At 39.6% G+C, this 17,735-nt stretch overlaps 1 protein-coding gene across 1 annotated transcript in view; it reads right to left on the bottom strand.

The window, feature by feature from the left end:
- The window catches only part of il34 (interleukin 34), a 36,015-nt gene extending 21,561 nt beyond the window's left edge, over positions 1-14,454 (bottom strand). The window contains exons 1-2 of the mRNA XM_031294822.2: positions 14,176-14,454; positions 6,445-6,709 (exon numbers count right to left, since the gene is read on the bottom strand). Of these exons, the coding sequence (XP_031150682.1) occupies positions 6,445-6,490 (46 nt within the window). The 5' untranslated portion in view covers positions 6,491-6,709; positions 14,176-14,454. The remainder of the gene's footprint in view (positions 1-6,444; positions 6,710-14,175) is intronic.
- Positions 14,455-17,735: the final 3,281 nt, after the last annotated feature.

Below are 17,735 nucleotides of genomic sequence, written 5' to 3'. Positions count from 1 at the left end.
TGCTGACTGCCAAATAACTTGTGACCTATTCAGGTAAAAGATGCAGGGAGAGTCTGCATTCAGCACATTTGTACACATGCAAACGTGTGTGTGTGTGTGTGTGTGTGTGTGTGTGTGTGTGTGTGTGTGTGTGTGTGTGTGTGTCTGTCTCATTTGTACTGTACAACCTAAGATTATTTACATTTTTTTGTTAGTGTTGTTAATTGAGTGAGCTTTTCATTGTGTGTTGTGTGCTAAACAGGTTTTTCTTAGTGTAGTAGACAGCAATTGCGTAAGTTTCATTTCAACTTTGGGGGGGGCTGATGTGTCATCTGTAGAAAACTGTCAAATCATCCACCCTACATGCTAAAAGAGTCATAATTCTCTTTTGTCTTTGGCCCATGGTTAATGACCGCATGGGGCACACGGGGTGGGTAAGCGATTGACCCCCCTGAGGTAGTGCATCTGAGTTCCTCGAGTGGTGTCCTGTGTGTCACAGGAGTTGAAACTAAGTTCCTCTGATTTGCACATAGAAGACTATCTCCTGTTAGGGTTTTCAATCAACCACAACCATTTATGGAATCTGTGTTTGTCAAAAACCTCTATTTGTGGGTCTGTGGGTAATTCATGTTTCTGCATTCTCCACATTCCCACTAAAAAAACATTTACACTAAACAAATCCACCTCCAACTTAACAAACCCGTCATACACATGAAGCTTAGTGGATGTTCAGTCAGGAAGACTCTCACTCATCCACACTTTCTCTCTGTGTCTCGCTCTCTCGCTTCTACTCAATCAGCTCACTATAAGCGTTAACTCTTTCAGTTAAAGGTGCTCTAAGCTACCTGTCCCTTGAACACACTGTAAAAAAAATGCGGTCTCTGTAGACAGCCCAGGCTCCACAAACGCCAACAAAAACAAGCTGTGCCAAGTGGGGGTTGGGGGGGTTAGTGCACGGAAGCACGGAAGGGAAGGAGAGGGGACGGGATGAGGAGGAGGGAGGGGCGCTTAGAGCACCTTTAAACCAATCAGATTTTGACGCAATCTTTTTGAGCCAACCATATCGTTGCTATCCAACTTTAAAAAGGTTCCTTTGTCTGCTCTCCTGATTGAAATACACATCTGGCAGGAAACTTGACTCTATAATAAGTCAGGTCAGACAGTGAGTGCACTTGACGTTTACCAAGCTGCTTGTGATTCTATATCTGCAGAGGAAACCCACAGAAACCAATCATAGTGGGGTAGAAATGTATGGGTCTCCACAATTGCAAAACAGTCCTTCACAAAACATATTTTCCCATATATGTGGTTCTGCAGTGTAAACATCTTATTCGTGATGCAGAACATAGATACCGAGCTACACTGTCGCAGTCACATGTATTTTATCACTAAATCACACCAATATATTCCATAGGATCTGCTGAACCATAAATGCACACTCCTAAAACTCTTTGCTCTTTCTCTACACACATACAGTAACCCCAGCACTCGTCAATGCTTCTTTTTTTACCATGACATGAGAGTATTTAGAGTAACATGCATGTAAATATATTCAGTGATGTCACATTGGCACAGTGTAGACTTTATGTGTCAGTCCGAAAAATTTAAATGCCAAAACACTTTTGCTGGTATTGTTATATCAACAGATGTTCAATATGCATTATGTGAGCACATTTCAACACACTATTTCCATTATATTTGCCCAATATGGAACATTTGAAACTTTAAACCTCATTATCATTGTTCTGCACTAAAATACAATACTTTTACTTTGCTCCCTCTTAAATTCTGATTAACACTTGTGCTCAAGGTTTACCACATGGCCTGATTTTATATATTATATCTGCATTTCAGATTATCAAAGATGTTCAATGTAAAGCTCCAACAAAGAGTGAATTACAGTTGGTTTAAAAAACATTTTAATAGCTGCTAATGTTTAATGTATGATGCTTGACCATCTATCTACACACCAACAATATGTCAGTGCTTGCAGTTAAGTATAATCTCCTCATGTTTCCACAAGTCTCCTCTTGCTTCTGGCAAACACTGAGATGAAACCAAAGACTCAACTTTTTCACCCTTTTCATTTTTACTATCACTCATCTTGTTCAGGGCTGCGGCACATTTGGATCCTATCACAGCAGAGGCAGGAAAAACACACTGGTCAGGTCACCAGTATATAACACACAAAGACCGAAAAAACACATTCACACTTATGTTACTGTAACATAATGGGCAGATTAGAGTTTCCAGTTCAACTAATATGCATTACTTTGGACTGTGGAAGGAAACATTTGTAAATACACAAGGAGAAAATGCAATCCCAAAAAGCCCCAGTCAGATCCGGTCTGGTTTGAACCCAGGACCTTTTTGCTGTGAGGCAACTACACGTCAGCAAAATGAAAGAATGAAAATACCAAAATTAATATACTATATACAGAGTTGGTGATTGTTGGAACAGACTAACAAAGACGGTTGTGGTGGCAGTTGTTATGTTTGATTTTGTTTCTGTCGAGTAGTGTTTTTTGCGATAAGTTAACAAGGCAATTAGGCTAGTCTTTTCAGAAGGTGTACGGTTGTATTTCTGTTTTAAGGAAAATAGGTGTAAGAATTTTTCTTTCTTTCTCTCTACATTATGTGAGTTTATTGGATGTGAGTCACTTTACTGTAATGCAGCCTTTTAAAATCAGAAAAGGAAACACCATATTATGATATTACGATATCCAAATTTTAGGACGATATCTAGTCTCATATCACAATATTGATATAATATAGATATTTTTCCCAGCCCTAGCCTTAATTAAAAGCACAATGTGTCCATGAGTGGTCCATGTTTTGCTTAGGGGGAAAACAAATTCTTGATTCGTTCTCTTTTGCACTGCACATTACCATCACAAAGCATGCCTGAGTAACAAGACTGCCAGGCTACAGTACATTGACAATTCACACAGTAGATGACATGTGAGCTGTCAGTTATCTGCTGCAACCCATCTGTCTTCATTGTCTCTACAGAAGGCCATGCTTTACCCAGAGCTTATTATCAGAATAACTTTCTCTGGTATTGTTTAGATTGTTTCAATTTTCCCACACAAGTTTAAAGACGTATAGCTGAACATGGTCATGCATGTGTAGGTTTAAAAAGTTGTACTGTGATTGGGAAATATGCTAAAATTCTCTTTGTACAGTACTGTGTTCTGGCATAACTGCAGGGACATCTGTAGCAAATACATAACAGATGTCCAACTGCGTTTGTAGTAAACTGATTGTTGCCTTGGCATTTGAAATCAATCATCAGTAAAGTGATCGAAGTATACTGTGTCTGCATGTTTTCCCTGGCTGTAATGCTTTGATGGTAAGGTACTGTGGAATTTGGAAGTATGTCACATTTAGAATATTGAACAGAAAATGTATTATGGCGTTTATGAGCCAAAGTACAGTATATACTCAATGCCAGTGTAGTTTGACATGTATTTGGTATGAAACACTGGTTTGTTCATAAATTTAGACATAGTTAATACATCTTCCCAGAGTGCTGTTTTTCTTCACTTGAAGACTGTCCCGTTGTTCATTCACATCTACATCCACGCATTTCTATCTACGTCCTTATTTTTTTAGTCTTGTCTCCCGGAAAATAATTTGTCAAAGTTTGTTTTTTTCACGACCGGTCCCTGATTTTACGTACAATACCTGTTTGGAAACCCTTACTTTTAAAATTATTTTATTGTAGAAAAAAACTGGTAGCTCTCCAGATGCTAACGCAGCTTTGTACAACTTTCATGTGACTGGTGAAGAAGACAAGGGAGCAACTCCAGTCTGACTGCACGGGAGATAAATAGATCTTCATTCTGATTATCTAATCATCTGCAGGTACAGGGTCATACAAGTATCAAGATGTGAGGAATAGGTTTAGAAAGGTCAACACTAGGAAGGCAGCAGGACTTGTGTTCTTAGAGCCTGCTCCGACCACCTCTCCCTCCCCCAGTCTGTTAATCCCCTTGCTATCAACAGTCTCAGAAACCTCATCCCAGCTGTCTAAATGACTACTGGCCAGTAGCTCTGACCCCTGTGGTGATGAAGTGTTTTGAGGGACCCGCTGCAGTTTGCATACCGCTCCACACTGCCCTGGCCCACATGAACATCGGATGGGGGGGGGGGGGCTTGTCACAAAGCTTGAAGACCTTGGACTCAACTCCACCATGCACAGCTGGATGTTACACAAAAAATGTGTAAGATGCTGACAAAATCTAAATCAAGCATGTCAAAGTTGTTGTACCCATGGCAGGGTTTCACAATGATTTAAACCGGAAGTGAACACACCTGTATCAATAGACAATTAGTGATGACACATGTCATGTGTAGAGACAGAATATGTACACTTCAATGATAGACCCCTGTGGGTGAAACCCTTTGAATTACCTATGGGAAATAACTTAGTCTAGTAACTTGTCGTGAGGGAAGCCCACTATAGAGAACTTAATTTGTTCCAGAATCTCAGCCAGCCCACTTTTGCCTTTTGTCTTTACGATAGCAATTTATCTTAGAATGGAAATTGTTGTCTTATCTAGAAACATCCAGAAGTCTTACATGTTTAATATCTATAAATACATACAATATATAAATAATAAACTGAACATTGCAGTGTGAAATATTGCTGTTCCTAATTTACAGACCGCACTAATGATTCACAAAAGTCCTCAACAATTTTTCAATAATACATTAGCCTATCTAAGAGGGGAGTGCGATATGATAATATTAGATCGTGAAAATGTCTCCAGGATCTGCATTTACAGTGATGATCGTTATTGTCATGTTACAGTGCACATTCTATCAGTTGCAGTTCTATGGCTCCACTGTAACCCCTGCATATAGTGGTGCAGCGCTGCTCCTAAATGATTAGAGTGCTGCTATATAAAAAATCTTCCCCAAAGCAAAAAAACTCCCTATCTCTACTTTAAGAAGTCAGAGTCGGGGATGAGCGAGGATTATAGATCCAACAACCCCAGACATTGTCACTGTTAAGGCAGTTACACACCAACCAGACGGCCGACCGTTGGCAGAAAAAGCAGTTGGACTGATCAGTCTCCCCGAGTTGGTCAAAAAAGTACCTCGGAACACACCAAAGCGACGAGACATAATACGTCTCCATAACAGCAGGCGGCGCTAATCTGTATTGTCGCCCAAAAAATGAAATCCGGCAGCTGATTGGACGAACGTGTCACATAGGTTTTGTTTTCCCCCTGGAAATTCAGAGACAGACTGTCGTGGCGGCTTGTTCAGAATACTATCTCATATTGTACTAAAATAGTTCACTGAAACGTGTTTCTGAAAACATTTTAAGCGAGAAATAGGCCATGTAGTTGCTGAATCTGTCTTCATTTCAGATCGACAAAGGTCAGTTTAAAAGATTTTCGTCAGATTTTGAGAGGCTTAGTCACGCTCATTCCGCTCCCCGTTTCCAGGTGAGTCCCGACTGCCCTGTCTCCGACTGAGCATGTCAGGTCGGCCAAAATGAAGGTCGACAGCCCCTCGGACGGACGACGGCACGGAACACACCGAATAGACTCCAGTCACCGACCTCGCCTGATTATCAGCCCAGTGTGTAGCTGCCATTAAGCAGTCTGTTATTAGTTATCGGTCGTGTCAAAGCTTGTGTTTCACCGAGTGCAGGGCTTAGCTTTTCCACATGGAGCGGAGGAGAGACAGGTGAAGTGAAGATAACATTGTCGGTAGCATAGTTTGAGCACTGCGCCGCACTTCATTTGAAAAATAGCCTTTTTAAATGCTGGTCATATGGTAATGAATAAATAAGGAAAGAATTTCTGTGTGCTGTGATGAATTTGGCATGCAGTTAACACACCAGTCATAATTTTTACAATTTAGTTATAATGACAACTCAACTCCTGGCATTTTCTCCTGGTGTTCTTCACCACTGTTTTGGAAGAAGGAAATAACAGGAGTAAGAGATGAACCAGCTTTAAAAGTGACATATTTTGTGCTGTGCGGTGGATCTAATTGCCGATGTTAAGAGTAGTTTAAGGGGAATTCAAAAAGTAAAAAAATCGTGATATGATATTTTGGCCACATCGCCCAACCCGACATGTAAACACATAATGTAATCTGAAAACTGCTGCCCTGATTAAAAAAACAATGCAACTGATCTCAGCTGGTATTCTGTCTGGAATGGAGTGGAATGGACATTTCTAAGTGACCCCAAACTTTTGACCGGTAGTGTATGTGCCTTGCAATAAAGTTGTGCTGTTAAACTAACAGTGTTTGACAGTGTTTACAATTATATCAACTGCTGCCAAAACAGATTAAAGCAATAATCTGTTGTAGCCACTGACCAGACTGCAACAGAGCACAGACAAATTCCGGCCACTGCGCACACACACGCACGTGCGTGCGCGCACACACACATACACACACACACACACACACACACACAGATGTGCAGATGTCCCTTACCCAAAAGGCCTCCCAGCAAGTAGACTGAGGTGGACAGTTGGACCATACTCTTGAGCTTAAGTCCTCAGATCCACAGTGCTTAAACTCAGCACACACACACACACAACACTGGTGTCTGAAACTCTTCAGTGTGTTCGGTGGGATACACATGGGTTGTTGGGCTTCAGGTCTTTATGGCATTGTTGAGCATCTTTGGAAAATGCCAGCAGAGACAGATGCTGGTTTTTATGGCTCTTGGATTTCTGTTGCTCCCTGCTGTGAAAATCTGAAAACAAGTGAGAAAAGTCAGTCAGGAAGCCAAATAGGGAAATAAGGAATCTATCAAACAGATGGGGGGGGGATTGGCAGTCAACCCCACTGATGAGTTAAAGCCTGATAAGTCTTCAAATAAAAATATCCACATATTTTGATTTGCTCGTAATCTCACACCTGTAACAGAATGCTTGGTTTTGTACGTGAAGATGGTATGCATGGTATCAACTTCATTCTGCACTTCCCACGCCGTACCAGCCTCCGACTCACACTACAGCATCTGACCTGGACACATGCACTGATGTACAGTATTTTGATGGTATTTTTTTTTTTCTTTTAGAGGGGAATCTATTCCATTTTAAATGTTTGCCTCTTCAGTAGGGCTGGGTACCAAACTTTGATACTTTTAGGCACCGAACGAATTGCCTCCAAAGTATCGAGTATCGAAAAATTCCTTGTCATTCAATCCCACATTTCAATACCTAAGGAGTAAATCTCATCAGGTGAGCCAATGAGCATGCAGCATGGTTGTACCTAGATCTAATAATGCTGTTGATTGGCTGTCTAATGTTACACGTCATAGAGAAATGCAGGAAAAACTCTATGTTACGCACAGAGACGGGCTCACGTGTGTGTTAGGCATGGGCCGGTTAACAGTTTCAAGGTATACCCTGGTTCGAAAAAGTCAAAGTTTTAAAGCCACTAAAATTTTCCGTCATACCATTCCTGTGGTATGAGCTGTTGTTTTATGAGTCATCGAGGACAGAAAGTGCAGTTTAGAAATCCCTCTCCCTGCCAGTGTGCAGTGTCTAAAAATAAAATATATTGTGTTCAATGGGGGGAAAATGTTTTCTTTTTACCCAGGCATTTCAAAATAATACATTTTAAAGCTGTAATTGCAATACCGTGAAACCATGAGAATTTTGCTGAAGGTTATCATACCGTCAGAATCTCATACCGGCCCGTGCCTAGTGTATGTGTTGTCAGATTTTGAGAGGCATGACTACAGTGTGCGTCATATAGGTGTAAAGGAGATGAAAAAAAGTACAGTAATGTGTAATGGTGTTATCTCTTTTTGTTAAAATGGATTTTGATAAAAAAAAAAATTGGTACGAATAAAAGTATCACTCAGGAACCGGTATCAAATTGACGGTATCGGCACCAGTATCGGTATCGAAACATTTTGAACGATACCCAGCCCTACTCTTCAGATAATTCTTTATAGGTCAAAGGACACTTTCAGGTCGTTTGGTCTAGCTTTTTGTTCACTCATTCATCACATCCAGCATCTTTGATTCTGATGAAATATGGGGATATCATGCATCTCACCAATGTTTAAAAGCCCATTGTGAAAAAACAACACTGAAAAGTGCACACTGCATTTACAGATTTAGGATATGTGACAATTCCCAATACCCAAGGTATAGTTGTTCAAAAGCATCAACATCACTTGAATGAACTTTTAACAAAGGGCAATGTTACCTGAAATTTAGTTTATAGAATTTTAGGATCTTTGCAAACTGATAAAGATATGATATGTTAAATATGAGATGGCTCACTGAGTATGAGGATTATAGGGGCTGCCACTAACACTTTTTTAGATATATATATATATATATATTATATATATATATATTATATATATATATATATATAGTGATTGTTTTTAGCCATGCTAGTGGCCCGGCTCTGAGGATGAAGGACTGTCAGAGGATCGGGAAAGTTGGTCTACTACTTGAGTGCAGACTGAAATGATAACTATTGGATAGATTTCCATGTCATGTTCTTCATTAAATTGCAATAACTTTGATCCCCTGACTTTTCCTCTAGCACTACCATCAGGTTTAACTTATTATAACATGTGTAACTGATCAACATGTTTGATGATTAGTATGATCCACTGACAAGAAATAACCTTTTTGTCTGACCTTACCTGGCTTTTGACCAAATAGCATGGCTCGCTGTGAGTCAAATAGTCATTAAAATGACAGAAAAATCGGAGCTAAAGTAGCACAAACTAAAATGCATAACAGCAGAATGACAGATTTGATCAGCTACAATCGGCAGGGAGTCCTGCCACTTTCTCTGGAAACTTGTTATATAACTAGTTAGGGAGAGAATCCACCTCAGAATGTATTTCTCTGTATTACAGATCAAAATGTGTAAAGGTGAACAAGCGATGAATCAAAGATGAAAGAAGAAAAAACGGAACGAAAAGGAATGTTGAGCAACCAACACAAACTTTTCTTTATAACATGTTGTGGAGATCAGCTAACAGCTACATAAACGTCATCAATTGGTTTTGATGTTGCAATGATTAAAGTAGTTTTTGGCATCACTAGGTAACTTTAGCAGTCACAGAGGCAGTTACAGAGGTAAACTGTTCTCCTGTCAAAGTGAAGATTTGGAAAAGGTTAGAGGAATGTGGGGAATCAGTAACATATATCAGTGTTTCCTCTTCATTCAATCAGTCACGGTGGCCTACCACGCCTGATTGTTCATTCCTTATGCATATTATTGCCTTAAGTATCATTATTTGTCAGCAGTAATGTTGTCACTCAAACAGCATTGTCATTCATACTAAGTGCATGTGCTTTGACATGAATGTGCTGTAATGTAAAAACAACTGCAGGCCTTTACTGTGAAAGTGGAATTGTTACACCCTGTATAGTCTATTGGCATTTTTTCCATTACTACATTAGGTACTTTTTTAGTACCACCTCCATCCAGGTTCCAAGGTTCCAAGGCTCAACTTTGGAAATGGTTAATAACTCGGAAGTTTATATCTGTAGATTGTCATATAATGTGTCCATGCAAATGTGGCTATATACCTTTAAGGGCATTCTGCTACGTCCCTAGGCACGTACGCACATGGCTCCCCTAACGTAAGACTCACGTGGTTGTGGAGAGTTAAGTTTTACCTCTTGCCTGTATGTTACCTGCACGTTTGCTTAACAATACAAAGTATTCATTGAAGTCTAAGACTCGTGTGGACATTTGAATTCTTCACATAGATCAAAAATGGTTGCTGCATTACTATAACCTCCTTTATAGAAGGCTATGGTAACTTATTATGAAAGCCAGAAGTTCATCTTCAAATAAATACAGTTGATTATAAAGATGAAAATGACTTATGGACTAGTATTGCCTTGACTCCAGTGGTGCTTTTTGACCCTTTTTAAAAATGATATCATTTTTTTTTTTAAATCAATTTTAGAGTTTGTGAACTTGTCTGTTAGTGACAGACAATTACACGTTCAAAGAAACAGGTTTAATATCCCGTGTCGCTGTTGCCAATGCTATGCACCTGTAACCCAGTCAAGGAATTTTTTTATTTTTTATTTATTTATTGTTTACACCTCATTATCATTTCATTTGATTCTGGTAGTCCATAAAGAGACTTTGTAGTTTTTTCATATGTTCAATATTTTGCATTTATCCTCTGTTATAATAAATACATATATTCATTGTTATCCAGTGAAATTACTGATTTAGCAGGGGGGGGTTAACACTTTTGCAAGGCACTATATCTGTGTCACATTCTCATTCGGGGCTGAGCCCCCCTAAAGGTCTGATCCTAGAATTGCCCCTGCTTGACTCTAATGAAAATGTATGTGAGATGTTTGGAATAACATATAATCGAATCACTCATTGCTATCATTATTTATATTCCTTTTAAAATGATCTTTTAGCCCAACAGAATGTAAGTCCTCAGTAAACTTTGAAATTCAGTGGAAACTCCTGAAGGCATCAAGCCACTGTTTAGTGACAACTGGTTTTGTGGGATAATATAAACTAGTTAACACTTTGTTTGGGTATTGTTGCAATGAACAGTGGTGACAGTTGGCCCCCACAATAGTGTGTTTGCAGTGTAATGTTGTGTGTACCCTGCAGGTTCGTGGAACCTTCCCAGAGCCAAAAAATTGTTCTGCTGAAATATATATAACATGTATAAAGCTTATTGAAAATGGGAGCAACTGCACTGGCTGGATATTGTTTTACACACACTCAAACGCGGTCAGTCCTTATGTTTAGAAAACTTGTTTTACTTCAGACTTCTTCACAGCACACATGGGCAACTCTGAAGGAAAACTTGTGCACCGCAAACGGAAAATCACTGGTCAAGGCTTTGGTTTTTCTAACAAAACGCTGGTACGCTTTAATCAGTGCTCCCCGGTCCATATATAGACCGTAGGTTTGTCCTATCACATTCGGCACATAGAAAATCTTGCACCTTCTGATGAACTACGAGGTCATTTTAGATGTAAGTCAAGCAGCAGAAAGATCAAAAAAGACAGTCAAGATTGATGTATGCATTTCACACAGTCAGAAAGGCGCTAAGTCAACGCTGTGATCTTGTGGCTGGCTGTGGTTGGTTGTGCTGTTGTACTGGAATGCATTATATTTAAAGGTGTTTTGCAATATTTCTCTAACCCCGTTAGGTGAAATATTAGAAACATCTCAGGGAGTGCAGAGGCATTCTCCATACGATTCAAAGACTTGCAGAGAGGCAGAGCCAGCGCATGCTTTCTGTCTTGTCGTCAATAAAACGTTACAACCTCAAGTAAATTTCAGCAAAAAGCTCAGGAGTGATTCTGATGAAATACACAGGAACATGCTGTATAAGCACTGGTGAGTCACTGATTTGACACACTCACTCAAACATAAAGTGCCTATTTTGGGAGAGAAAGTTTATGTTACACAATTCAACTCAACGTACTGATGACGTGTCAATGGTATTCTTCATAGCTAATTAAAAAGAGGTTTAAACATGTCTCAGTATTCACTTCTATTTACCCAGACAATAAACTATGTATGATGAGTCATTCCTTCCTTCTCTGTTTCCCTCTCTCCCTCTTTTATTTCTGTTTTTCCTCTCTTCAAATCGTTACTTGCCTCCTCATCTCTTCCTCCCTTGCTCGCCCTCTTCATCTAGCTTTTGCCAAACTCATTCCAGCGCTTCACAGCTGCACGTCACACCCTTAGTAAGTAGTCAGCTGACTAACTTGATGACTTCTTGGGTGGGTGAATTGGCCACTAGCGCTCAAGTCATCGTGGCAGGCAGCCAAGCTGCAGGGATCAACGAATGACTGAACCCAACTGTTGGTTTCACAGCCGGCTAAAAAATGGAACAGTGTGTAAGTTGTAAGTACAGCATGCGTTGGTCACATGTAGGCAAAGTAAACGTGACAAGAAATAACAATAGTTTTGTGTAAATGCAGCTTTAGAGGCAGTGTGTCAGGCAGTTTCTTTTCTAAAGTGTCCCATTTAAAACCCTATGTTAAAGAATGGGGTTGTTCCTTTAAGATTATTTTTTGGGGCTTTTTTCCATTTATTTCACAGTGACAGTGGATAGACAGGAAAGAGATGGGGGATGACACCTAGCAAAGGGCCGCAAGTTGGATTCGAACCCTGGCCGCTGCAAAGGACTCAGCCTACATGGGCCGCACGCTCTTACTGGGTGAGACAGCCCATTCCAAGACTCCCCTGATCCATGGTGCGGCCCCAATCCTGACTTTGCCTGTAATGCTCAGCAACTAAGCATAACAATGACTCATTTTGAAAGACTCGACATTGATACATTAGCATGGAGATAGGGCTGTGCAGTGCAATTAATCAAATTATGATCACGATATTGATTTTGGCTCCTAACGATCAAAGAAACAATGTAATCTAGAATTATTATTTTTTTTTTTTTTTGCAAGTAAACTCTTATTTTGTCTAGTGTTCTGAAGGGGAATTGAAAATGTTCAAATGGGAAAAGTATTAAGGGAAATTTCACAGTTCAAGGTGTCTTTGATGTGTTTAACTGTTTTACTGTTTTAAAAGTTCAATAAATGCAACATCTTTCCAAAAGTCATTAAGTGATTGTGTTAAATAATCGCTATTTCAATATTGACCAAAACAATTGTGATTATGATTTTTCCCATAATCAAGCAGCCTTACATGGAGATATAAACTATGTCTGAGTAAAAAAAAAGTAATGAATGAATGAAAAATCAGGTATAAATTGATTTCTGTTGCATATTCTTTTGGCGTTTCTTGGGAATGGCTCATTGCATGGATAGAATCCACTCTCAAATGCAAATCTCTTCGGAAAACGATCCAAGGCACACTGGTCTGTGACAAAATTAAAATGCCATTATTTGCCATTTATTTTACGTGGCAATATGCATTTAAAATGACCAACGCGTTGCGACCGACATAGATCTTTATCAGGGTTTGGCTAATTTTATTCATACGTTTCTGATGTTATGTTGCAGATACAAACAATATATTATTATTATTATTATTATTATTATTATTATTATTATTATTATTATTATATTGTGTCAGCAGAGCTAAGTTAGCTCTGCCCACTGTCACACATCTGCAGCCTACTGTAGTTGGTAGTACATTGGTCAGTCATATTAGCGACCTCCAGTCTTGTCCTTACACAAAAAGAGTCATCACACCTCAGACTTGTCTTCACAAGGATATAAGTACATTATCACACACTCACACACACACACACACACACACACACACACACACACACACACACACTCTCTCTCTCTCTCTCTCTCTCTCTCTCTAGCCAATAGTAGAGAAGAGGCCCTACATATGCCAGTGGCATATCGGCTCTAATTTGGCAGCACTAGAAGCTGTTGCCCTGCATAATCTGCAGTTGCATATCCTGGCCAAAAATGCTCATTCAACTGCATTTAAATAAACTGAAGCGTCTTGTATTGTAACAGTGGGTCAAATGGGCATGCTGGAAAAGCGTATGCTACTCTCTGTGGCTGCATGAACTCCTCTCACCATGTCTACCAGAAATAATCATTTACTATTTGGGAAATTTCAATTTAGCATCAGTTCTCAGCGCGTCGCACACTGCAGTAGCTCTACATTTTTTAAACCCGCATCTGAGTAACAGTGTCTTGCCTTAGTAAGTTCAAGCAGCAGCCTGACTACTTCTTAATTATGAAACCTAAACGTTGTTGTCCTTTATAAAAAATAAAGAATAAGAATAAAACTCTCTCTCACTCCTACCTTTGCTCTAGTGTTGAAATTGTTTGATGCAGATGTTTATATGGCCTAATCTAGATGGACTCTTGCTGTGAGAACCCGTCCCGAGTCCACTTCTGGGCTCAATAAGCTCTCTCACACTATCGTGCATGATCTCTGACAGCTGCTGCTGGCTCCATGCGTTTATTTGCCTTGCAAACATCATCAGCGGACCAATAGTGTCACTGTCCTCCGCCAGAGGTAGGCTCAATAAATAACTTAGGCACATGACGAAAGTGAAAGTATAGGCTACTGCTGGACAACTAAAATCTACAACTAGATCAGCTGCGGCCACATTCACCTGCGTCACACACACACACACACACACACACACACACAAGCGCACACCTGTGTGACCAAGTGCAAAGTTTGAGAAATTAAAATATACACCCAGGAGCGCGCATACAAGAGCACACATGGGTACACACGCACCTGGGGAATCCCTTTTTTGCCCCGGCTCCCGGGATGCGTAAAGGCTATATCCGGTCAGAGGTGGCACGTTGTAATGAGCCCTCGTTAAATTAGAAGAAACGCCGACCCAATAGGTATCCAATCATAACATTGCCTGTAAAAGTCAGCAAGGGAAGTCCTTTAGTGGCTCCGTCCATCCACGCGGCTGTTGTGCGCTCTGTCTGTGTGTGCCGCTAAGTGCGCAACAGGCTGGCCTGTAGCTCCTTCCAGTCAAGCCGCAGACACACACACAAATACAGCCTGCTTTCAAAATAAAAGCGTACGCAGCCCGGAGCCTCTGCATGGCTTGCAGTCCTCTCTCTCTCTCTCTCTCTCTCTCTCTCTCTCTCTCTCTCTCTCTCTCTCTCTCTCTCTCTCTCTCTCTCTCTCTCTCTCTCACACACACACACACACACACACACACACACGCACATGTCCCCTCCTCTCTAGTTGCCTATTTTAACAAAAAAAAATGTGTCTATTAAACTAAACTAAACCAACTTGTTTTTGTAGATTAAATGTATAAAATATAAGATTTACCTCAGGTTTTAGGAGCAGTAGCCTACATTGGAGAAATCAGATTTGACAATGACCCCCAACCTTAACCTGCTGCAGTTTTTATTAGTTTTTAGTATTTCTCCAACCTTAACCATAATCTCCATACCCTGGCCATCCTGTAATAACCCATTTAAAAACCTTGGCAGTGAACTAGCATTGATAAGCCTACTCTGACCAATATGTGTGATGCCTTTTATAATCAGGTTTCACACTGTTTAGATCCACATAGGCTATAGACTACAGATGGAACTTCATACCCTGCAGGAAACGACATTTGGTTTCTAGTAACACAGCTGTCCTTTCATTTCTTGGTATGTTGCATTACTAAATGAACATAGATGGGTCCTTTAATTCGGAATTTACTTTGAAAGTTGAGTTTGAACCGGAACTGTCGGTACTGTATCCCATTGTTATAGACAGCAGTGTTAAAAGGCGGTAAGGTCTTGCTGGCTCTCAAATGATAGACTGCTGGACTTCTGCAGCTTCGGCGTGCAGCTGTGTCAGTGCGTGTGCATTCACAAAGCGGCTTGATCGATATTACAGGCTTCTCTTCTCTTACATTTTATAGATCATTTAGATATGGATGGTTAGACTTAAAAAGAAGAAAATGATTATTTTCTCTTGTTTTGTTCAATAAACGTGCCTGCTGAATTTCTTGGTCCTAATCAAGTTATTTTATCATAAGGGGCTTGCTTCCAAAACATGTCACCTGCAATCTATTTCTGACAAATCAGTAGTACAAAAACAATCCACACGTGCTCATGGCAAAGACAAATTAAGCACCTGTGCTGCTGTGACCTGTAAACGCCTCAGAGAGAGGGCAAATGAGGACTGACTCGACGCGTTTTAGAGCTTTTGAACCTTTTTTGGTCAAATCAAATCACAGCTCATTTGGCAAAATAAGATCTCAAGACCCAAATGTGACATTTCTAAGTGTAATCCTGCAATATCAGAGAATGTAACACAAATCTTAAAATCGAGTTCTCAAATCAAATCATGTTTCAAATTGTTGCGTTACAACGCGCTCCAGCGCTGCCTTCAGCCATGCAATTATATTCCGTTTAGAGAAAATGGGATACGGCTGACAGAATGGCGTCCTATCTATCTATCTATCTATCTATCTATCTATCTATCTATCTATCTATCTATCTATCTATCCATCCATCCATCCATCCATCCATCCATCCATCCATCTATCGTATCTATCGTATCTATCTATCTATCTATCTATCTATCTATCCATCCATCCATCCATCCATCCATCCATCCATCCATCCATCCATCTATCGTATCTATCGTATCTATCTATCTATCCATCCATTCATCTATCTATCTACTGTATCTATCTATCTACTGTATCTATCTATCCATCCATCCATCCATCCATCCATCCATCCATCTATCTATCTATCTATCCATCTATCTATCTATCTATCTATCCATCTATCCATCCATCTATCTATCTATCTATCTATCCATCTATCTATCTATCTATCTATCTATCTATCTATCTATTTATCTATCTATCTATCTGACTCTGAGCGTGCATAATGGAGGGATATTATTGCATTATGACCAGAACCAGATCTTAACCAAACCACTCAGAGCCAACCCTTCACCACAACCACACATCCAGACTGGCTGCTGAGCTCAGAAGGGAAAGCCCGCAGGAGAGCAGCAGCGTGGACGCAGCCCAGCCAGCAAGGTTGTTTTTTTTAAATGAATATTTCCATTTAGTGAAAGGACTCTTTGATATTGTTTATAGCCAGATTTAAAAAGTGACGTTCTTTTTTTTATCATTCTTATAATTTCAAGAAAGAGCTGGTCAAGAAAACCAGTTAAGATTATGATGGGAGTTGCATACAAAATCTATATTGTATAATCAAAGTCGTTGAAACCATACAGCAAAAGTAAGATTTTTGTGGGTGCTCTAATGGGAAAATACATTGACAGAGCAGTACATTAAAATGGTGCCACTTTCTAACAAGTCATCCTTTATAATGGGGTTATACATTGCAATTAATGTCTTTTATTACAGTTTTTCTCAGTCGCTTTGGTACATTTTCTCGAATAATCCTAGACATTTGCAAAACAGTACACTTACTGTTTTTTTTCTCAATTTCTCAAAACAATTCGTACAAATAGCAAAACACCATGGATTACCTGCAAAAGCCAGTCTCTTGCTCAAAATCCTTAGTTCATCTCTCAAAAGTAAATATCTGTGTGAATGAACATGTCAGTGCCATCAGAATGACAAGTCCTTGTGTCATTGTGTACGGATAAGACAGTCAAATTGCTTACTCATGTTGTCAATATAACAGTGTACTCTGGAGGGATGTTCTGATGTAAACTATGGCTATGGCGAAATGTGAACATAGGACATCTCCTTAGGGAAAACTGTACATGCAGTGCTGTAGGAATTACAGTGCAGTCTTCTTACACCTCCTGACGTTCATTGTAACATTGTGTTGTGCTCCGGCTTTATATATATATATATATATATATGTATATATATATATATATATATATATTTGCCAGTTGATGGTTCATGAGATGCACCTTCGTTAGAGAAAGTCAAGATTCACCTGGGAGCAATTTACCAATTCAGGACAGATTTAGAAAAAAAAGTCTAATGGAAATGTATAGAAATATGCTTGACATATTATGACAACTTGTTCAACCATTTTGCAAGACTTATGCTATGAACTAATGCCTAAATGTTGTGGGGGGTGAGACTATTCAACAGAGACCCATTATAATACATTTTGATCAACATGACATAAGCAATTGATAATGTAGGAAACAGCAGAGAATTGTATATAATCATTTGCATGGATGTACCAAAGCATTTGCAACTTGTACATCTGTTTTTTTGATGTGCACAAGTGACACAACGATGTGAAGATTGAACAGGTAGTTTTGAGAATTTCAATTCTGATCTGAGAAATGTACCAAAGCGACTGAGAAAAACTGTAATGTCTATT

This window comes from Sander lucioperca, chromosome 7 (genome assembly GCF_008315115.2).
Source record: "Sander lucioperca isolate FBNREF2018 chromosome 7, SLUC_FBN_1.2, whole genome shotgun sequence".
Lineage (NCBI taxonomy): Eukaryota > Metazoa > Chordata > Actinopteri > Perciformes > Percidae > Sander > Sander lucioperca.
The sequence above is the reverse complement of the archived record's forward strand: the minus strand, read 5'-3'. Positions and strand labels throughout refer to the sequence as shown.